This window comes from Triplophysa rosa, linkage group LG22, assembly GCF_024868665.1.
Source record: "Triplophysa rosa linkage group LG22, Trosa_1v2, whole genome shotgun sequence".
Lineage (NCBI taxonomy): Eukaryota > Metazoa > Chordata > Actinopteri > Cypriniformes > Nemacheilidae > Triplophysa > Triplophysa rosa.
The window spans coordinates 11,841,331-11,865,014 of record NC_079911.1 but is presented as its reverse complement, the minus strand read 5'-3'; the positions used below and the strand labels follow the sequence as shown (position 1 = coordinate 11,865,014).

Below are 23,684 nucleotides of genomic sequence, written 5' to 3'. Positions count from 1 at the left end.
ACCATGGATTTAGTGAGAGCCGGGAAATGGGAAATAACGTGCAAAAGTTTAAGAATCATTTAAGTGTCATTGCCAAGGACACCAATTTAAAATGTTCTTAGAATTATTATTATTCTGAATAGTAAGTTAATAAAGGCTGATATTTGTGTGTGTTTCTTTAATAACTTGGTCTTTTTAATAGATCACACAAAGTTTGAAGGATGTCCCACTGTTATTCAGCATGACCTTTGAACCAAGCACCAAAATGTTATGGTAAGTTGCCCTATATAATTCCATTATATATCACACTTGGTTGAAATAAATCCTGAAAAGTAGACTTCAGATAAACCAAATGCAAGCCAACAGTTTTTCACTTTTAAGATGTGAGATCCACAGATCCACAGAATGTTTGTCTCAAAAGACGATTACTATTATGTATGTATTGGTAGGTAATCACAAATGGTCTTGTCCCAAGACATACATGATAGAAAACCAAATCATTTCTGTGTTCACATTTGTCGGGAAACAATTTTATGAGACATGATTTATTGTGCGTTACTTTCAACCATGCTGTAGGTTTGTCAAAGTATGCAAAATGTTTTAAAAAATGATGCATATTTAGAATACACAAAATGTTTGTTAAGGCAAGACAGTATTACATAATTGTAATACTAAATAAACAAGAACGTGCTGCTGTGTTGTGTAGCATGTGTATTTTGAGTTCTTTGGAGGGAAACTGTAGCATCACATGTGATGGCATCACCACCCTGAGGCTTCCCGAAGAGAAATTCATATCACAAACAGAACACACGCTCACGTGCACTGTGCTGATGTTGAGTGCTGGCTTTGTGTTGTAGTCACATGCAGTTTAATATTTGGGTCCTGCAGGTCCACACTCCTCCTATAAGAGTGTACTCTAGGCTACTGAGCGTTAGAGATGAGGTGGAGGAGGAGGGGAGACGAGGCAGCTTGCCATCTGGGTTTTGCTGCACTGGATGCAGTCGCCATGGCAACATGGCTTTTCCTCGTGCAATCAAATCAAGGAATGGGATCAGACCCTGCCCACCCTTCTTAGTGTGTATGCAGTTGCTGCTTGCTTTTATCAACAAAGCCACACCCCTTTCAGAAACCCCTCCTCTAATTATTTTCTCTCCTCCCATTGTGACTTTCGTTGGTGCTCAGGTAATGGACTGAACCCAATTTGGGAGTACAGATGTTGGGGATGCTAGTGACTTAGTAAAAGAAGTCTTTCCCCTTCATTTGACAGGAAGGTTATATTTAGCCCGACTTTGAAGGCTGATGTGATGTGAGTGATCCCTGCCACCCAACAAGTCCTTCAAGCTTGAATTGTTACCCTGTTATTTCTGTTCTGTTTTGCTTGTTTGGTCTTTTGGTATTATGTATTTCTACAGTGGTGGTCAATCTCTCTCTCTCTCTCTCTCTCTCTCTCTCTCTCTCTCTCTCTCTCTCTCTCTCTCACTCTCTCTCACTCTCTCTCTCTCTTAATCGATATTCTCTTTAGTAATTTTTCTTCATTAGCTCTCATGCAATTACTCCATCATTCTCTTGTCTCCTTGATTTTCTTTGATCATTTCCTTTTATATATTTTTCCTAATTCTGAATGCGAATATGCAAATAGACTTACCATCTCACCCCAGTGCACTAAAGACTTTGAACAAAGGAGCTTTTTATAGCGGTGCCAATGTGCCCACAGTTGCCATCATGCAGTTTCATCACACCAGGAAGGGAGTCATTGATTTACTTGCAGATTCACATCTCAGATTTTAAATCTTTTTGTTTATGTTTAAATTGCATTGTGGTAAATTGTAGAAATGTGTGATAAAACGGCAACGCTGGTCACTTACGCGTTGTTATTCAACACATTGAATTACATTTTTTAAATGACTATTAGATGTTTTAACTATAAACCTAAATATTTAGGAAATACAGTATATACACTGTATTTCAATACCAGCCCCTAGTTACAGATGGAGAGATTCCTCTATGTCTAAATAATTGGTCCTCTCTCTCTTCTGCCATTTTCCTGTTGCCTTGCAATTTCACTCAGATCATTGGCTAACATCATCCACACCTCTCTTCCTCCCAGCCAATAACCTTTCACTATCTCCCTCTCTTTCTCCTTATCAGCGTCTCTCTCGTTCCCCCTCACACACACATTATATACCTTCGCTACCTTTGCTTGCATCTTCTGTCCTATCTGCCTTTCTTTCCTGCTTTCTGTATTGCTCATTATATCTCTATTCTTCTTCTTTGGGATGAGGGTCTGCAAGGCTGGACGGGTCCGTGCTCGGATGCTTGGCTGAGACCTGTCTTTCTCTTTCCTTTCTCATCTCTTTCTCTCAGCTGCGAGAACTCACGTGAGTACGGCTTCGAGGAGCTCCCCCTTCCCTCTTTTCCCAATGCCGCGTGTCATGTCTTTTCCACTATATGTGTTTATTAATATCTCCATCTGTCCGTGCCTCTCGTTGTTGTGGATTTGAATAATGCAGCTTTCAGAAGAAGCGCGATGAATAATTTACTGCAGCGTCTGGCCTCTCCCTTTCAATCAGCTGGGCTTCTATGACACGCACAAATGTGCAAGCACGAACACACACGAGTGAACGGATGCTGTGGAGATACATAATAACAAACATTCCTGTCTGCCTTTCACTGCTTATGGGAAACAGAAGCGTGTGTGTTCAGAGAAATGATCAGTGTTGAGTGTGTGGATGAACACGTAGATGTGCATGTAAACACAAGTGTGGTGGCTGTCTCGGATACAATGGCATGTGTGTTTGTCTGTTTTCTCCTTGATGTCACCTGCTTTGCTGGTTATTATACACGAGTCACACTGGAGCAAATATTTTATTGAAATAAATTCAAGAATCGAGAATAGATTCAAACGAGTGATTGGTTTAAGGTTTTTTATTTTCCACATTTATGTTAAGTTATATAAGATTTATTACATATAGAAAAAATGTGCAGCTGTCTTCATCTCTCAGCAATGATAGTGATAGAATCTGTCTGTAGATGTGAGATACATCTTAATGATGCAGCATCTGGTCACCATCAGCTCCACCACAAAGATATCTCGTATTAAAAACAAAGTCATTTCGTTTGTTTGGCATCTATAGACTTTTATCAATGGCACACCCTGTTATAATATTGCACGTACTGTGCAATTACAGTCATTATCCTATTACATATCCATTAATTATGTAATAATGGTAACACAAAGAATCAAGGGCCAGGGCTGATGACATTCATTACAATATTACTTTATTAAGCATTACTAAAATACAGCTGTTGATGTGAGGTTTCCATGGTAACATCTCTGCTTATGCTTTTATTATTCTTAGTCACGTTCATATGCTGCTCTTTCATAGTTCAAGGGCCTTCATGGAGTTCTCAGACATGTTTATATCTAGGATCAGACATAAATCTAGGATTAAATAGACCCAAATTGCTGACAAGGAATACAGAGCTATACCATAGCCCAGATTTGTTCTCGAAAGAGCTTTAGAAATGAGTTCATACTGAAATGTCTGATCTTAGGTCACTAGTGAGACATTGTACTCTTCATTGAGAGTTAGAGATACAGGAGACTTTAGAGACAGAGTTCTTTAATATTTCTGATGTCAATGGGAAAATTGAATTGATTTAAACAATTTCATGTTTCTCAAATACAGATTCTCCATATATGGAAATGTAATTAAATTCAAACACACAGAGATTTTGGCCAAAGCAGTAATTTATGTACATTATAAATGGTCAGATATCAATTTTGTAAGATGAAGGAATATTCTCCACGTTCTTTCTTGGGAGTAGGATCATGCAGGCTAAAGCTCTTTTACAGTTAGCTCTGTGGGCCAACAGGACCTGTGAAACATAATGAATGACATTGTGTTTTAAAGAGGGATGGCTGTTCCAAAGAAGAATTCAGAAACTGGAATGTCCAGCCAGTGCAGGTGGAATACCTCTAGAGAAAAGGAAGTAAGTTTGGAAAGGGGTACCTACGTGCTTCTTGAGAGTTTTTTGTGTGAAAAGATGTTGTTTGAGCAGTTGAAACAAACACTACAGACTAGAATTCGTAACTAGAATGGAATATTTTACAGAGATTGTAAAATACTCAGAGATTAATTTGGTTAAAGTTAAATTGGATCGTCATGGTTACACATGGCATTTGACACCATGCCTTTGGTTGGAGTTTTATTGAGATTATAATGGATAGAAGGGCAGTGAGGTAGAAGTCAGTTGACAGATGTTTGTGTGACGTAAATTGCTTTCTAGCATTGTTCACATGTTTGTGTGTATTTGCTCGGTCTGCCCAGTGCAGGATTACATCAAAGGTCACTGTCAATGAAATGCAACTTTTATGGTGATAGTTATGGTTGTCTGATCCTCTGCAAGTATCTGTGTGTGTGTGTGTGTGTGTGTGTGTGTGAGAGAGAGAGAGAGAGAGAGAGAGAGAGAGAGAGAGAGAGAGAGAGAGAGAGAGAATCACATGTGATGTGTGTCCTGTCTGTTGGGTGTGATACGTTTTACTATGGTCAATATAACCAGTTTATCCCATTCAGCTCAATTGATAGAGAACCAGAGTTCAGAAGTGCACATAACCACACCCATTACTCACAAACAAAGATTGCCAGAGGAAATTCGTAATCATAATTCAAACACCATAACCAGTTTCTATTTCAATGCCTTTGCATGTTGTTGCCTTTACTTGTAGCTCTATAATATGTGCACTGTCTTTGTTCCTAATTAAAAGAAACTAAAGTAGAAACACTTTTTAGTCTATAATCCTATTCAGTCATTAGTTATATTAGCTTTCTTTAGCAGATCTTACAATCCGACTTACATTAAAGTAACTTTAAGTAAAAGTAAACTTAAAGTAAACTTTTTGGAGGATCTATTGACAAAAATACAATATAATATAGCCTACTCAACTATGTCTTCAGAGAAAGACCTTACATAATGAAGCGTTTTAGAATGAGCTATTTCTATCTACACTGCGGGTCCCCTGGAATTTTCGGAGTTGTTTCTACAGTATCCCTAAACGGACAAACTACAGTGCGCGTTACATAAATACATTATCTCCTTCGGCAAAGAAGGGAAAAACGTGACAACATCTAGGTTCTGTGTCAGCCATCATAGTGCTTCGAAAGGGAGGGGTGGAGTGAGCTGTTGGTTGCAATTCTCTTCTGTGTTTGTATTGGAAGTAATCAAGCATTCTGTACAATAATACAAGCCGCAGGCGTGACATAACATGCATATCTTTGACAAAAAAATATTTTAAAAGCATTGATCATACTGTGCTGTCTTCAACAGGGCTGTAGAGAGTTTATTTAAATTTTTCCTGAGATCAGAGTTTTCATTTTTGTCAGTGTAAGGGGTGCAATGGAGAATTCTTGTCTAAATGTTATTATTGGCTATGTTTTACTATTGTTTTTACATTATGAATGTGCAAAAGAATTTAATGAAGCATGAGGAGGACACTTTGACATTACAATAACTTTAGATAAAGATTTATGTACCCTAAAGTTAAAAGTATTCAATTTTTACAACGTTCTCTTTGCACATTAAGCTGTGATGGAAAAAAAGTATTTTATAAAATATTCTCTGGCAGTCACGTGACCTATTCTGTTTACACTGCCATACTGGCAGGCAGTGACAGCCGGGAGCAAATATGAAATGAATGGCGCCAGCATGAGTTTCAAGGCAACAGAGTTCACAACGCTAAACACTAACTGCTGTGAAAAGAAGGAGCCCTTATTTCACTGACAAAGTGAATAATCTCAAATCAATCCGTTTTTTTTTTACATTCAGCGTTGTAGAATGCCCCTGAAATCTGTCCACCATGTTAAAATAGTACAATTTGTGAAGTCTAAACAGCCTGGTTTTAAATTATTGTTTGACCACTGTCAATACCAATGCTACAGCCGCTCTAGCGCTCTCCTGATAGCCTGCCAAAATGGCGGAGGTCAGATTGCGTGACGTCAACCTCCGGAGCTCTATACAGTACTTCACCTTTCTATTCAATTATAATTTATGTTATTGGTATTACCAAAGCAAAATGCTTGTAAAACCCAATGCAGTTTTTTGGTTATTTGTGTTAGATGCGTCATGCCACTTCAGAACCACAAGCTTTCGAAAATCTCAAGAGTCTGGTCCTTCTCTCACTATTCAAAAAACAAACCACAGAATAAGGTCATTGCATAATTTATAGTCCTATTAAACAAATAAAAACTGATTGTGAAAATGTTTTCCTCCACAAAGCTGCAAGCACTGAACAAGCCCAGCAGGGGAAAACGCGTGTGTACTATCTTTGTTCAAACACTCCACGGAGGTTTGTGTGTGAATGTTAACTAAATGTATGGCACTCAGAAGTCTTGACCTATCAGTTTATATGCTCGAGGCATTGTGTGATTTTAAACACACACATCAGATTATTTTTGGCCCCGTCTCATTTATGCAACAATGCATGCATTACCTAAAGGAATATTTCCAGAGAGAGATAGAAAGTGAGAGTAGATTTGATTGGACATGCTATTCATGTTCCACCATGAGACTTAGGCACAATCAGGATACACACACTTAGTGTGCATTCTTGGATACTAGAGTCACATTTGTTAAATGTTAAATCTCTCTCCATTGTCGACAGTCGTGTTAACATTTTATGTCAACAATTTATTCTCATTATTAATAATATAAATTATACTTAATTTATTTTTTATACATTTAAAAGAAAAGGTGTAGCTTTAAGCTACTCACCTCTGACCAATAAAATGTTAGGAACCTTAGAAACTCCAAAGTCTGTGTATTGACTACTACAGGATGATGAAATGTATCCCTGTACAGTATATGCCAGGGATATCTTTCTCCTCCATCCTCCTCTCTCTCTCTTTCTCTTGAATGGCGCTCTCTGCTGTGCCCTGCGGTATCCTGACAGCATTCTGTTGAATCATGTTTCCTGTGGCAGGAGTATCTCGCCCTCTCTACGATTGCACTGACATGCTGTATTACATAACCGGATACAGCTCCTGAGGGCTTCATCTGAGCAGAACGGACTAGACATACCATCTAATTACACTTTATGTAAAGATTAATGAATGCATGCGCCAGAAAACTTTAATTACGCTTGACTGTTTGTGGAGTGTTTAAATGAGAGCGCTCATTATTTCTTGGTTTTTGGATAGTGCCAATAGATTCACGGCAACACTAGACGCAATTGTATTCGATCACCAATTACCTTGGAAGGTATTTTTTTGTTTTTACTTAAGTGATTGACAGTGTTGATTTGCACAAATCCTGCTGCCGGATGGAGTTGTCTTTTTCTGACAGCGCTATCCCACAATTCCCTGTAGTCGCGTAAGCGCAGCCAGTTAAGATCTGAATAAGATTTATGTACGTCATTTTAAAACTCCTAATGGAGTTAAAGCTGTTTAGTAGGTCAATGAATGGCAGTGGATGTGCCAAGATTTTGAATCGAATGCTTCTCAAGATATGGTTGGAACAGTTTACTGATACTTTTTATACAAAGTTTTCTCACCTTTGAGATACAGTACACACCCTCTACAGCAGGCACCTTTCATTCACTCGTACATAAAAAACAATTATTGTTATTTTTATCGCTTTAGTTGTGCAAAAGTATAATGTGAATATGTGCGTTGCACATCTGCATGGTGTGTTGGTTCAAAGTGGCAAAGTGAACACGAAAGGTTTAAGCTTTCATGGGAGAAATCAGAGATTCAAATCAAAGAGTCAGTCCTTCCAGATTAATGATCGATTGATATTTTCTGTCTAATCTGTGCCAGCTCTGTTGAGGGATTAATATGTCATTCCGTCTATTCATTTATTTTTTTAAATAAAGAAATGCATACATATGCGCCTGTAGATTTTGTTATTCGATTGTTTGATTTTGCGTTATTAAATGATGTTCATTTTTCCTGAAAACCTAGTCATTGGAATTCATAATCCTAAAATCTCACTCCACCCGAGAGTGATGACATCATGTGTTACATAACCATCATACTAAGCAATAGTTTTAAGTCTTTGAAAGCAAGTGGGTTCATAAACAGGCAAAATCAGGATCATTTCCGGTGCTAAATGGGATTAACATTTATTTTGATGGCAAATGAGTTCAGTCCTGATAAATCAGTTGAAAAAAGTTAACATTAATAAGATTGTAAAGATGTAATACCACGTCTGTGACAAAATGTGACAAAACAAATATTTTGTTTCTCAAAATGTTTCACTTTTACTTTAAAGTGCGTTTTAGCAGAAGTTTTGACACAGATGCATCGATTAATGTATAACAGACTTTTCAGTGAACGATTTTTGTGTATTTGTATATTTAACATAAATTGTGTAGTATCATTTATTGTGCTTCATTACAATATTCAACATTTTAAAACATAAAATATTCAGTATGAAAACGCACAATATTCAAAAATATTGTAACGTGGTCTACTTAAATCCTTTCCCAACCCACCCAATCTGTCAGTAAAATTGTTCTCCTCTGAGGCAATCCGTGCCTTAAACAACATAACACTCAATAGCCAATCCCACCAGAGGTTGTGGGAGGAGCCTGTCTTGTGCATTCAGCCTTGACCAATGGTGTATAACAATGGGTGTGGTTTATATTCATCCAGCCGCCCATTTTGTGACGTCACAGCTGTTGCTCAGGCAGGGAGATTGAACTAGGCGTGAGGACGAGGAGCTAAGTGAGCGAGGGAAAAGGGTAGAGGGCACGAGCTGGAGGAGGGACAGAGGAGCGATGTTTTCATCTGAAGAGATAGAGGAGAAGAGATCTGCTTTTAGCCACTAGGTCCTGCTGAAATCTCGACGATGAAACCTGCAGGAACGAGATGGGAGCGCTTCACTCTGTGCGTGTGAGTGCCATTGCACTTCCCTCTCAGGTTCGTTTGAGTTTGTGTGCACGTGAATGAGTGGGATTGTAGGTTTTGTGTGTTTAGTGGAGGAGTGAAAGACTGCTGCTATGACAGAGAAGAATGCCTTTGTGTCTGTGTGTCTGTGTTTCCTTCCTACGACAGCTTGTCAGAGTCGGTGTGAGGTTAAGGAGTGGTCGGTCTGCTGCTTTGCTTAGTATCATGTTCCTGCTTTTACTGGCCAGCCTGATTTACCAACAGCGTTTGAGAAGAGCACAACTCGACAACATGTTTTGAAACATGGTCAAGCTTACCATTTTGGATATCCAACTACTATTTCAAATTGGAGTTTTCAGCAGAGACATTGTGATGTGACTCTGAAAGTTGTATAGCAAAATTGTTTATCGTTTTATTAAATGTCAAGTTTTAGGTGTTTAAGAGCTCAGCATCTGAACGTTTAGTGTTTATACACAAGTGTCATGCACACAATGACATGTAGGAGTGCATTGTGGGATAATTTTGTAAGAGGCTGGATGAACAATTGCTGATTGTTGTTGTTGTTGAACAATGACACAGTGTTTGGTTTCTCAATTGTGGCACAGACTCTATCTGGGTCAAGGTTTCTGACCAGTGGCCTGACCTGAGTGATCTCACGCAGCTTTTCAATGAGGAAAGTGCAGGTTAAAGTTCTGCATTAAACCCAAATCACATTGTTTACGTTTATATTTGGGTCATTCTTGGGAAACCACTAAAACATCGTTGCTGTAAAGATTGTAATTGTAAAACATAATTCGATAAGACAAACAAGGATCATTATAAACATAATTGTGTTCTTAATCTCTACCGCTTGCGCTATACGCATCATTTTAACATCGAAATGAATTATTTATGCATTTGATTGCTTTTTCTACTGAAATTCTCATTACCGTAACACATCACGATTTGTTTGACTGCATTATACGGTGTAATTCAAACACAGTACGTTAAAATATTCTGTAAAAAAACTATTGGATGTTCTTCTAGATGTTCTCAAATGACAAAGAAATCATTGACAGAATATTCATGTATAAAATAGTGTAAAAAGAATGTCCGTCCATGATATTCTCATCCTCCGTAACATTTTTAGAAGACTATTTAAACACACACAAATATATTTACAAGTTTTATGTGAAGACACACATCTAACAGGTTAACATATTACTTTATATTTTTCTAGATAAAAGCTTATTATTTTCTTATCATGCTGTGTACATGACTTTTTGCGTTGCTAATGTGATGCCCTACTCAACTACATCTTCCAGTGTGTACGTTGCCATTGCATGTACTGTATGCATGTCAGAGAAGACCGTTGGAGAATGTGCCCTTATTTTTAGATGTGTGTCTTATTTCAGACCAGTTAATTCTCTGTTGATAAATATTCTTGCAATTATTTTAAGTTGCATGCGCATACATTTTAGTTTGTAATGAAGTGATCGAACCTGCCCAGATACCTTTCTGACTCTTGTGTTGCCGCAAGAATCTTAGCTATGTACCGCTGGACTTGACCCTTTATTAAGTGTACCCTAGTGAGACGAGAGTCTAAATATACCCCGCATACATCAACACATCAAATCAGAGAGAGAGGGGGATTAGAGAGAAGGGGTGAAAGTGAACTGATATAAGCCATGTTTAATGTTCTCATGTTGCCTTCACGTATATGTGACCCTGGACAACAAAACCAGTTTTACGGGTCAATTTTTCGAAATTGAGATTTTGACATAATCTGAAAGCTGAATAAATAAACTTTCTATAGATATATGAGTTGTTAAAATAGGACGATATCTGGCTGAGATACAACCGTTTAAAACTCTGGAATCTGAGAGCACAAAAAATCAAAATATTGAGAAAATTGCCTTTGAAGTTGTTAATCAGTGGCACTGTGGCAGACCATCCACTCACAAAAATAAAGTTTTTATATATTTAAGGTAGGAAATTTACAAAATATCTTCATGGAACATGATCTTTACTTAATATCCTAATGATTTTTGGCATAAAAGAAAAATCGATAATTTTGACCCACACAATGTATTTTTGTCTTTTACTAAAAATGTTCCCGTGCTACTTAAGACTGGTTTTGTGATCCAGGGTCACATATGTCCATGAGAGCAAATGACTGCAGGAGAATCAGCGCACATAAATTGTTATTAAAAGCGTACTGAGAGCAGAAGCACTAGAGTAAACAGAGGGACAGACTCTTGCTGTCAAAACATATATAGTATGTATAAAGTGAGACATAGACACTTTCCTATAAAGGCCTTATTTTGTGTGTCTATATTGGGTATGAATATTACATTTGATGGGGTAAGTTGTGTCAGTGGGTGAACTGTGTTTCTCCCTTTAAATTTAGTCGATTATTTTTCTACATGACTGGTAAAATTAATTTAATGTCAAAGTAAATATATCTAGGTCTTAAAATATAAATAATGCATGTTGGGGAATTGCCAGTTTATAAAAGCGTGTAAATGATTGGGCTAAAGATTAGTCATGGATTCTTAGATTATTTTTCCCGAAATGGGATCTGTCAAATGATTTGCCTTCAAATACTGTTACAAATACAAAATGTGGAAAATTGTTATTTACACATTTTAAAGGGATAGTTCACCTTCAAAATGAAAATTCTGTCATCATTTATTCACCCTCTTGTCATTTAAACCTGTGTGACTTTCTTTCTTCTGCAGAACACAAATGAAGATATTTTGAAAAATGTTGGTAACCAAAAGTCGTTGGTCCCCATTGACTTGCATTGGTTTTGTGTCCATACAATAGAAGTCAATAGGGACCAACGATTTTTGGTTACCAACATTTTTCAAAATATCTTCATTTGTGTTCTGCAGAAGAAAGAAAGTCACACAGGTTTAAAATGACAACAGGGTGAGTAAACGATGACAGAATTTTCATTTTTGGGTGAACTATTCCTTTAAGCCTGGCTGGTTTATGAATATGTAAATTATGTTATGCAAATGTTCATTATGTTCTATTTATGTTGATATTTTCTTTGAATTCTTGACATGATGCAGTTTACCCATAAGGTGAGGGTAAACCACTGGACCACTTTTTTACTTAAATGATCTGCTTGTCTAGAGAGGACATCTCACAAGTGTGACATCTTATCCTGCTCTTCTCTTACATTATAGAAGCATGTAATGGGCACAGCAGTAGCTCATTTCTGTCTATCATTAGTAACTGATCTGTCTGTCAGCTGTTGTGCATTTCATCTGAAAAAGTGGCATGAAGATTGACATCATTTATTTCCCTCCATCACTCAATAATCCAATGTTACTCACATGAAATACAGTTTATTACGTGCGCTGCAGAATAACAGTTTTCTATAGTGCTGGTCTGGTTGTTTTTCAGTGGACATCACCTTCTGTCACCCCCTTACATTTTCTGGTTGTTTTGTGTCTAATTCTGTGAGTCTTAAATGTTATGCCTAAAGGTAGAAACAGACATCTTTTAAGATGTATTAGATTTAGTCCAAACTACAGGAATTTGTTATGAGTGTGTGCAAGAGAAAGTGTTCTCAATACGTTTTCATAGCCTGTGGTAACTTTTTTGCAGAATTTGTAATAACACAAAACATCTTGTAGTTGTTGTTTTTACTGAAGGCCTATAATGTTTGCTTCTGTGTATTTCTCTCATAAACACGACTGCACTGCATTGAGCCCAGATTTGTTCTATCAAACACAGTTTAAGAGCTGCTTTTGTTTTGTTGAGGCTCATGCCGAATTAAAGGAATAGTTTATCCAAAAATGCAAATTCTCTCATAGTTTGCTCACTCTTATTCCACAACAGATGTACATGACTTTCTTTTTTCAGCTGAGCACAAATAGTCACTTTATGTACATACTTAGATCCCAAAATATCAAGGCTCCAAAAAGCACATACTTGTAGATCCATCATAAAAGTAATTCATAAGACTCCTTTGGCGTAATAAATGTCTTCTGAGATTTGCGAGAAAAACTAATATTTTTCTATTTATTTAGTGAAACTGAAACCAAAAAATGAATTAAAAAAATGACAATTCTGTCATCATTTACTCACCCTCTTGTCATTTCAAAGTATCACTTTAAAGTTGAAGTGTGTAATTTCTGTGGCACCAAACTGAATTGCGAAATTAAAAAAGGCACACTTCACGTTTGAGATGAACATCGCCCTCATTTCATAACACCTAAATGTTGAATCATTTACATTTTTGTTCCTGTGGGAAGACTTGTAAGTTTTTAATGTCATTTCAGGTTAAGGTGTATCCTGGCCCCCGGCCCGCTCTGTAAATGTCTGTCACCATGGCAAAGTTTGAGACTGGCCGCACGAGCCCAGTGGTCCGGCAGATAGACAAGCAGTTCCTGGTGTGCAGCATTTGTCTGGATCATTATCACAACCCCAAAGTCCTGCCCTGTCTGCACACATTCTGTGAAAGGTCTGTACTGAAGTATTTTGAGCATGTTGCTTTTCTTTAAATTTTTACTTATGGTAAAAGTAGAAATAGGAAAATAGATTATGAGGTGAAGGAAGGGTAACAAGAAAAAAAGGGAAAGTGACTTGAGCCAGATTCAAACTCACGGTGACCACTTAAGCACCATCACTCAATGCATATTAACATGAACATATCAAATTTGGTATACACACACATTTTTATACAACGCTCAATGATTTTAATATAGCTTTATGTTTATTAAAATGTAAACTTTGTTTAGTTATCACTGACAGATAGGTGTTTTCATCTGCTTATGAGATGACAAAATGAGTGCAGTATGACAGTGCAGAGACTGTCTTTCATCCTGTAAACCCTCTCTGAATATCTCTCAGGTTGTTTTATACCCTGTGCTTTGTATCTTCTTGTTTCATATCTCCTTCCCTTTTCTTCCTCTCACAGGTGTTTACAGAACTACATTCCCCCTCAGTCCCTCACGCTCTCTTGCCCCGTGTGCCGACAGACCTCCATCTTGCCGGAGAAAGGTGTAGGGGCACTGCAGAATAACTTCTTCATCACAAACCTTATGGAGGTCCTGCAGAGAGACCCAGAATGTTCTCGGCCGGAGGCGTGCAGCGTGCTGGAGTCAGTCAGTGCAGCGGCTGCAGGGAAACCGCTCTCCTGTCCCAACCACGAGGGAAAGGTGAGCCTCTCTTCATTTCCTCAGTCTCCAAACATAATTGGGAAGGATTTGGTGGGAAAATAAAACAACTGTTGGTGTTTTATGAGGTTGTAATTGTCAGGATATGCAAAGATGAACTAAATGATTTACATCTTTAATCGTATTCATGGAAAATTCTGTGTGGTTAACATGGATCATGAATTCATCCAATTTTTCGAATTTTCCGAAAGGTTCCAGATTTTTTCAAGTGTGAATAAATGGGAATTCCTTGACCAAACCTTTTTCGGCCCAATTATCAATGTCACACAATGTCTGCATTCTCCTCATTGTTTTCTCTCTTTATTGCCAAACACACAAAAAAGCTGCCATCGGTTTCTTTGATGTATCTTCAAATTCATAAAATATGTGTATTTAAATGGTTCCGACCTGTAAGTGTACATTAGTCTCATTTAAAAATGAGTAAGTTGCTCACTGGTGCCCTCTGTAGGTGATGGAGTTTTACTGCGAGTCGTGTGAGACGGCCATGTGCCTGGACTGCACAGAGGGGGAACACCGGGAGCATGTGACCGTTCCACTGCGGGATGTTCTGGAACAGCACAAAGCAGCACTAAAAAACCAGCTAGACGCTATTCGCAACAGGTGCACATGCATTTTTTTGCATTTTACTTTGTTTATGCATTTTGGAAGTTACTTTTATCCAAAGTACATTTAAGTATTTGTGAGTCCTTGGGAATCGAACCCACAACCTTTTTTGTGCTGGTAATGCAATGCTTTACCCGTTGAGCTACATAAACACGTATTCTTTTACTTGGCTAGATTGCCCCAGCTAACAGCCGCCATCGAACTTGTGAATGAAATCTCAAAACAGCTGATCGAAAGAAAAACCGAAGCTGTCAATGACATCAGCGTGACGTTTGAGGAGCTGGAAAGAGCACTGCACCAACGCAAGGCCGCTCTCATCACCGACCTGGAAAACATCTGCAGCACCAAGCAGAAGGTCTGAAACCATTCAAGGTTTATTCACTCTTTATTTTTCCTCTCTCACATCTTATTTTTTCCGTGCTCTTTGCAGGTGCTCCAGGCGCAGTTATCCTCCCTTCTTCAGGGGAAAGAGCACATCCAGAGCAGCTGCAGTTTCACCGAGCAGGCCTTGAGCCACGGCAGCGCAACTGAAGTCCTCCTGGTCCAGAAACAGATGAGCGAGCGGGTGAGCGCCCTCGCCTGCCACGACTTCCCCTTACGGCCGCACGAGAATGCTCACCTGGACTGTCAGATTGAAACCGACGGCTTACGGCGGTCCATTCAGAATTTGGGAGTGCTGCTGACGACGGCCGCGGTGGGACACACGACCGTGGCAACCGGAGAGGGGCTAAGACACGCCCTTGTGGGTCAACATGTCAACGCGACTGTTACTACTAAGGATAAGGATGGCGAACTTGTGCGAACTGGTAACGCCGTGCTTCGGGCGGAGATTACGGGACAGGATGGAGCACGGGCAACGGAGGTGGAGATTGTGGACAATAAAAATGGAACTTATGAGGTGGGGTACACGCTCAAGAGCGAAGGAGAGTACTCGTTTTCTCTGATATTGTACGGACAGCCTGTGAGGGGCAGCCCGTTCAGACTGCGGGCGATAAAGCCGTCCGACATGCCCCAGTCTCCGGATGATGTGAAGAGGAGAGTCAAATCGCCGAGCGGCACAGGAGGTCACATCAGACAGAAAGCAGTACGGAGACCCTCAAGCATGTACAGCACCACCAAGAAAAAAGAAAATCCGATTGAGGATGAGTTGATTTACAGAGTGGGTAAGAAACACTTAGATGTAAAACAACGTATGTGTGGGTGAATTATCAAGTTTGCTGTGTTAGGGAAGCTACTCTGAACTGTAGTTTGACAACAACTATGGTCAAACTTACCATGAAAAAATAGTTGGTGTATATACTATGTACATATAAATATTTGATAGTTTAAATACCCATGTAGGGTCTCTCTTAAAAAATTTAAAGCATTTTTTATTTTTTGAAGCAGGATTTTCCATAGTCAAGTAAGTGCCGCTTTCAGAATTGTCACATTCATAACGGTCCATATTCTTCATAACAGCGCACATTAAAAATGTATTAACTATTTTATGTTCTATGAAGAGCCATACCTTCTCCATTTTTGGGTATTATTGCTTCTGGTTTGCGTATTTTAATTCACAGAAATCCTAGAATGTTGTCTCTCAAAAATGTGTGCTTTTTTGTCGCATCCATAATGCATTTTTATTTCCCTCATCTTAAAACACGTGTGGACTGACATATAGTATTTCCAATGCCTAGACTCTGTCAGCTGGGGTTTGGAAAAATGTAAACAAATGGTTCAATATATTGGTTATTATATATTTTCTGAGAATTTATATAATATTTCAAGTTTGGTCAGCAAATGCCACATCCATAAGACTGGAATTTCCCCTGCTACTCTTAAGATGAAGTTAAGATACCATTCCGGAAATTAGGTATATTACAAATTACTATCAAAAAGTAGCTAGCTACATTTAAACTTTAAGCTACATTGACTTTATTTATAATGACATTGTATATTACAAATAACTGAATAAGCGTGAATTATTTATTTTAAGTAAAAGATTTGGGGTTTAAAACAATGTAATGCAATACAGTTAGGATTTAGAGTATTATTTTTTTTAGGAAACTATCATGCTACAATGCTACTTGCACAGTTACTTGCTGAAAAAGCTAATGTTCAAAAAACAACTGTGCTACTTTCAAGCTCCTAAAAATGTAGTTATGTTAGTCGCATCGCTGCTTGTAGTTAACTTCTCAACATTGTGCGTTTATGTGTTTACAGTGTTTGAATGATTTAAAAAATGAAGCAGAGTATTTACACAACTAATGTGAATTAGCAGCTAACATGTTCCAGACACATTGAGTAGTGGTAGGAGATACAGGTTTACATCTGAGCCATTTCATGTCCGGATCCTGTTTCCTTTCTTAAATCATTTTCTGTTAGCTTTGACTTCTAATAAAAACCCTTCAATATAGTAGGACACTTCTTGGCAAGTGTAATTCTTTAGTCTTATGTTCAAAATCATTCTTTTAGGGGTTGATTCTCTGTTTATTGTCTGACAGGCTCACGCGGGAGAGAGAAGGGAGAGTTCACTAATCTACAGGGCATCTCTGCCTCCAACAGTGGGAGGGTCATTGTAGCAGACAGCAACAACCAATGTATACAGGTTGGTTACCTGGCAAAGCATTGAAATATTGTATAAGTAATAGGATTTAATATAAACCAATTAAGCGAACAATAAATAAATGAACAAGGATGTAAGTTGTGGTAATTTAACGGAAATCCTTATAAATAATACAGAAGTATTGTATATAGACCACTTTGCTAGATGTAAATACTGGTCCAGAAGCATTTCCAGTTTCATTGTAATTGATTTTATCTCACAAATATAATTAAATCTAAAGAACATTTTGACTCGGTTATAAATGTTCTGTTGGTTGTCACAATCGCTTGTGTCCTGTTAAAAAACTGAAACGGGAAGTTCCTCTGGACCAGCGTTGGACCGCCGTTCCTTACGTCTTCCGAAGGGGTCTATAATACATATTGTATGTTATTCAGTGCAAACCATTGTGTCTTTCTAAAGGTGTTTACAAATGATGGCCAGTACAAAGCACGCTTTGGGGTCAGAGGTCGCTCCCCGGGTCAACTACAAAGGCCGACAGGGGTGGCGGTCGACACAAATGGAGACATTATAGTAGCTGATTATGATAACCGATGGATCAGCATCTTCTCTCCCGATGGGAAATTTAAGGTGATGGTTATTTTACAGTGTTTTCTGTAAAGCTGCTTTGAAATGGTCAAAATTGCTATAGCAATGAACTTGACTTGAATTGCATTCTCAATCTGTTTTTGTTGCAAATATCATATTCTAACTTTTCGTCTCTTCATTTTTTGTGCATAATGCAGAATAAGATCGGTGGTGGACGTCTGATGGGACCCAAAGGAGTAGCCGTGGACAAGAACGGTCATATCATTGCTGTGGATAACAAAGCCTGTTGTGTTTTCATCTTTCAGTCTAATGGCAAACTGGTCACCAAATTCGGAGCCAGAGGCACTTCAGACAGACAGTTTGCAGGTACAGTAGAAAAGCGATCAAGACATCAATAACACTGATATTAACCCTGTCAAACCTAGGTAGGTTTTGAAGCATGGTTGCTGGTTTGTGCTGGTTTAATATGGTCATTTGCTGGTTTAAACTGGTCCTGAGCTGGTTTGAGCTGGTCATGTGCTGGTTTAAGCTGGTCCTGAGCTGGTTTAAGATGGTCCTAAACCAGCTCAAGACCATCTTAAACCAGCACAAACTAGCTACCATGCTTCAAAACCTACCTAACCAGCATACGCTGGTTTTTTCAACAGGGAAGGAGTTTCCATATTTAAGTGGTTTTAACAAAGTTGTGCACTAGGATTTCAACATGTGAGATGGTGTGCGTGTTTGTAGAGCTGCAGAAAGGTTGTTCACCGTTTAACCAGATCTGAACACAGTTTGAAGTCAAGCATTGTGTGGTGTAATTGCTTGTCCTCTAACATCCCTTTCTAACATTCATCCTCCATTTATTCAGCTCAGGAACTCTTCTTGAGATATACAATGTCAGCGATGATGCAAATTGTAAATAAGGGTTTGGAGAAACACACTTACAGTCCCGTTCAAACGAAATAAACGCCTAATCAGTTCAAATGCTGAAAATGAAGCGTTGTATATGTCAGCACATATACATCATATCATGCGCAAGATGAGTGATGCACTAAAGCAGTGGTCACCAACCCTGCTCCTGGAGATGGACCGTCCTGAAGATTTCAGCTCTAACCCCAATCAAACACACCTGAACTATCTAATTAAGGTGTTCAGGCTTGCTGGATAATGACAGACAGGTGAGCTGAAGCAGGGTTGGAGCTGCAGTCTGCAGGACGGTCGATCTCCAGGAGCAGGGTTGGTGACCACTGCACTAAAGCATTATGGGAGGACAAACACTGCCCACAGACCATTGTGTGTGTGTTTTGTGACACAGAAATGGCCAGATTTACCCAGGCTTCAGTTCCAGTGAGCAAAGCGACGTAAACTCATCTCTCATGTTCATTCTCCCCTTATGTTTCAGTTAGCCTAAGATATATTTTAAGTTGCATCTGTCTGTTATGATATATAATGAAGGCCAATGCATGCATTTATTATTTCAGATCTTTTTATTAGCATTTTCAGTGACAGAACAACAATGCATCTTGTAGATGAAAGAGTTAAATATGAGAAACTGTGTATATTAATCTTCCCTCACATAGATAACCCCCCAAAGTAATTTCAAAATGAATAATATATATATATATATATAAATATCAATGCATGCATTTATGAGCCTAAGCTATCTTCAAGATTGATAGTTTGGAGTCTTACTGAGATGTTGGCAAATATGTATTAATCATGCTTTTTATATTACATCGATTTCTTATCTGTTTGTTTATTATATTGAATCCAACTTTTACTAACCTTAGTAAAGCAAGTGCATGTGACATGCAGGCTTTTTACTGAAAAACAGATGCATGTTGGATTTAAACATGCATCATTCCCTTGGTGTTCCATGTCTGTTTCATGCCTGCGCACAAGCACTTGAAGATGGTTTGCATCCCTACCCCACTTCCCTGCTGTTTTGAAGTGCTTTATTTTAAGTAAACCCCTTTCCGTGCTGTCATTTTTCGTTTACCTTTTGTCTATGTTTTCCCATTCCTTTTAGACAAATGTAGAGCAAGGTTTGCACTGGAGCGAAAGTTTAGTAAATCTGGCCCCGGGTTCAGTAAGTATTGAGTGAATTCCCATCTCCAAATGTGATTGGAGATTTATCTTATGAAATTACCTAAAAATGTTAGATGTCATTTAGAATAATCATGTTGTCATATTGAACTGAAAAATTGCTGCATAATGTTGTGATTGTGGGGTATAATGTGGAATTTAAGACAAATAATAATAAAGCTCACGTGTGTCATTTCTGCACCATTCAAGCATCTGTCACCCTTCCATGTCTTTTATTGGATGGACAAACCGATTACACAAATTGATAATTGTAAAAATAAAAGCATATTGTAACATCACCACAGTGCTCAAATAAATCAACCTGTAAATACTTTAATGTAGTCCCTGCATGTTAAACATAAATGTTTTTTCTAGGGCTGTAAAATGATTAATCGCGATTAATCGCATCCATATTAAAGGTTTGTGTTTACATAATATATATCTGTGTATTGTGCATATGAATTTTGTATTTATAAACACACACACACACACACACACACACATGCATGTATACATATTTAGGAAATATTTACGTTTATTTATTTATATTTACCAATAATTTAAAATGTATATAAATGTTTATACATTTTTATATTTTTCATAATAAATGCATTTATGTGTATGTTTTCATAAATACAAAATTAATATGCACAGTACACAGACATAAATTATGTAAGCACACAACTTTTATTCTGGATGCGATTAATCGGGATTAATCATTTGACAGCCCAACGTTTTTCAAACCAAAAGAAGTGACACGCATCAGCTTTATTCTAGAACTGAATGAAAGAATATGTTTTTGTGCTTTTTGCAAACAAAAATCAAGTGAATCTGCAGCCCAATAATAAGCAAGAAGGTTTCATTATACATTGAATCATGGGATCTATCCAATCACCTCTGGGGTCTTCAAGCTCTCCCTCTCCTACCTCTTTCTTTCTCTCTGTTTCCCTATCATCTGTCAACTATCTATCTTTCATCTCCATTATTTTCTTTTTTCTTTTAGGTCCTCATTTTGTTGCAGTCACCAACAAAAATGAAATCGTGGTGACAGACTTCCATAACCACTCTGTCAAAGTGAGTTCCTCAGCCTATTCATATGGATTACTAATGGTGCTTTCAAACTACTTGTGACATGAATATTTCACAAAGATACACAATTTGTATCCTTTCAGGTCTACAGTGCAGATGGAGAGTTTCTGTTTAAATTTGGTTCTCACGGAGAGGGAAATGGCCAGTTTAATGCCCCCACAGGGGTCGCTGTAGATGTTAATGGAAACATCATCGTAGCAGACTGGGGAAACAGCAGAATACAGGTATAAAATATGAATTCTTGTATGTCTCTTGTGAAAAAAAATATTGATGACTCATCCTGCACTGCACAGAGTCTGGTCCAATCAAATGTTCTTTAGAAGCCCCTCCCCCTAATACAGCCTCCCACAGACTAGCAAATAGCAAATAATGGTTCACAGTGGTCCAGTGATATCTCCCGCGTAAACTTCTTTCTTTCGATACAGAAAGAAGTGCATTTGTCATTTTAATGAAATTTGGATGACAGTTTAATGAGATTTTAAGAAGCACAACACTCACTCTGTGTACCTTGTTGTTTCTCCCTCAGGTGTTTGACAGCTCAGGTTCATTTCTCTCTTACATCAACACAAGTGCAGACCCTCTGTATGGTCCGCAGGGTCTGGCTCTGACGTCTGACGGTCATGTTGTTGTGGCTGACTCTGGTAACCATTGTTTCAAAGTCTACAGGTATCTGCAGTAATGCACAGAACCTCACGTTCTGCCACACGGTGCCACATAAACTCTGGATTCTCATATCAGCAAAATCTTCAAACCAAACCATAATGGAAGAATCGAATGAACAAAAGCACTTTTCTTTGATCTACTGATTTTCACGCTCCAAAAGACTTCTGTATTAAATGTTGTTTGTGTACTGTAACAGAAACCGTATCAATGAGCACAGATTCTTGATGGAAACCATCATGTACAGATACACATACACAAGTGTATAAATTAATATAGCAAAACATTTTATCCACTGTCCTAAAGAGTCAGTCATTTCATTTCTCATTGTGAAACTGACTGCATCTCAAGACTGCAAAACAAAATTGTGAATGTTGTTATTTATGTCCTGCTTTTGAACATACACAAATGTCTGTACATATTTGGTGTATCATGTAAATGGCACTGGCTTCTTGTATCGTTCTGATTTACAGCTGAGATTTCATTATATCTGAGTGAAAAGCTTTCAGCCAGCCTGGTGTTCAAAACATGCAGAATGAACACTGGATCCCGATGTACCGCTCTGCTCACAGCAGATATCAACAGCACAGGAAGTGATGCGCATCCCTCCTGCGTTCTCTTTTTAAAGATCAAACCAATAAACTACAGAAGCCAAAAGAAGGACATATTTATTTTTATTTTCCATTCCAAATGATTTATTTTTCTAAAGCACAAGGCTACTTTACGTGGAGTTTAGAGATTGAAGAGGAAATAGAAATTCTAATATAGTCAAACCCAATTTCATGTATATTGCCTCTGGTTTTTAATGTTCTATAAAGATGATTACCTGTATGGAATGCTATATATCTTTGTAAATAATCATTTAAATGCTTTTATTCACAGTGTGGCAAACAAATGCTCTCCATCAGTGTTAGTTTTTGCTTCATTTATTTATTTTTGTATGGTTTTGTTTGTTCATGTCTTCCTAAATCATTGGTTTTAATGTTCCACACCCTCACCAGCTAATGCGTTCAATTTTTCACTTTTAATTTTGTGTCCGTTAAAGATTATGTGACATCACGTCTCAATAATAGCCTATATTTTCTATGTGATACTGTACATGGTTTATGAAAGGCGAATTACAGTCGAGACTGTAAGCGTATATATTAATATCTGTGCAGAGAACATTTTCTTGCATGTTAACAATGACTCTACCAGCAGTCGTAACAGTTTCTGGGTTCAGCGGTGTGAGACTTTTAATGATATAATACTGCCAGGCTGAAAATGAAGAGATGTAATAACCAAAAGCATATATTGATTCTATATATATTGATTCTTCATTTACGTTTGCAAGTTTACATTAGTCGCCGTAACTCAATCCAATGCATGACCCTGGAGAGATGATTTAATAAACGTGCTTCATGGAAAAATCACGTATGATGATCATGTATAACACATGAAGAATCAACCGTGTGTTCATTTTACTGGTCAGTTATTGCAGTTTGAAATAAAACTGTAAATACAAATCACTTCAAACTTGTCTTTTTTTCCAAATTCAATAAACTTGGTATATTGACGGTTTCAGCGACAACAACATAAACGTTCTGTGGCCCAAACTTAATTTCCGGTAGACCTCCACAAATTTAATCAACATCCGTTGAGTAGTTTTGATTTAATTTAATACAATATCAATTTATTATAAAATAAATTGTTATATTATAACCAAACACATACCGGACATTAACTTGGGGCCAGGCACACCATCCGATGAAACCGTCTATGAATGCATTATGGATAATCTTTGCTTCCTAATCATGAATTATCACGAAAGTATATTCATTTCATAATTTTAGATTTTATTTCCAAATGCCTGTACTACTACAGAAAAATGCTTAACATATTGCAGTGGTTTTAACAAGTCACACAGAAGTTAATCTACACATGGTGCCGTCCAGCAGTTAGGCTCAAAAGTGATGTAACACTTCTTACATCAGCGATTAAAAGGAATTGAAAACATTACACATACAAGTCAATGTCAAACTGATTTCTCATGAGAAAACAGAATGAGTTAAAGCACTCAATGATAAAAGTCGTACTATCACGTAGACAACAAGCAAC

The 23,684-nt window shown here is 37.9% G+C and overlaps 1 protein-coding gene across 4 annotated transcripts; it reads left to right on the top strand.

Moving 5' to 3' along the window:
* The first annotated feature begins 2,146 nt into the window (after nt 1-2,146).
* trim3b (tripartite motif containing 3b) lies at nt 2,147-23,090 on the top strand. 4 transcript variants are annotated; one of them, XM_057321161.1, is made up of 13 exons: nt 2,147-2,357; nt 13,142-13,323; nt 13,780-14,020; nt 14,487-14,638; nt 14,816-14,996; nt 15,072-15,804; nt 17,125-17,228; nt 17,646-17,813; nt 17,969-18,137; nt 19,783-19,842; nt 20,842-20,912; nt 21,011-21,151; nt 21,454-23,090. In XM_057321161.1, exons 2-13 carry the CDS (start codon nt 13,178-13,180, stop codon nt 21,604-21,606), a joined length of 2,319 nt encoding a protein of 772 aa, XP_057177144.1. In that variant the 5' UTR covers nt 2,147-2,357; nt 13,142-13,177; the 3' UTR covers nt 21,607-23,090. The 4 variants fall into 4 exon arrangements, with proteins under 4 accessions (XP_057177144.1, XP_057177145.1, XP_057177143.1 ...); XM_057321162.1 differs by lacking the exon at nt 2,147-2,357 and adding an exon at nt 8,635-8,870; XM_057321160.1 differs by lacking the exon at nt 2,147-2,357 and adding an exon at nt 8,635-8,897.
* Nucleotides 23,091-23,684: the final 594 nt, after the last annotated feature.

What these genes read in the sequence shown, in the direction of transcription:
- trim3b (XM_057321161.1), top strand. Translation starts at nt 13,178, where the DNA reads ATGTCTGTCACCATGGCAAAGTTTGAGACTGGCCGCACGAGCCCAGTG. An exon ending in CTAGACGCTATTCGCAACAG is followed by an intron (nt 14,639 to 14,815) that starts GTGCACATGCAT and finishes TTACTTGGCTAG; the next exon opens with ATTGCCCCAGCTAACAGCCG. An exon ending in TTCAGACAGACAGTTTGCAG is followed by an intron (nt 18,138 to 19,782) that starts GTACAGTAGAAA and finishes CATTCCTTTTAG; the next exon opens with ACAAATGTAGAGCAAGGTTT.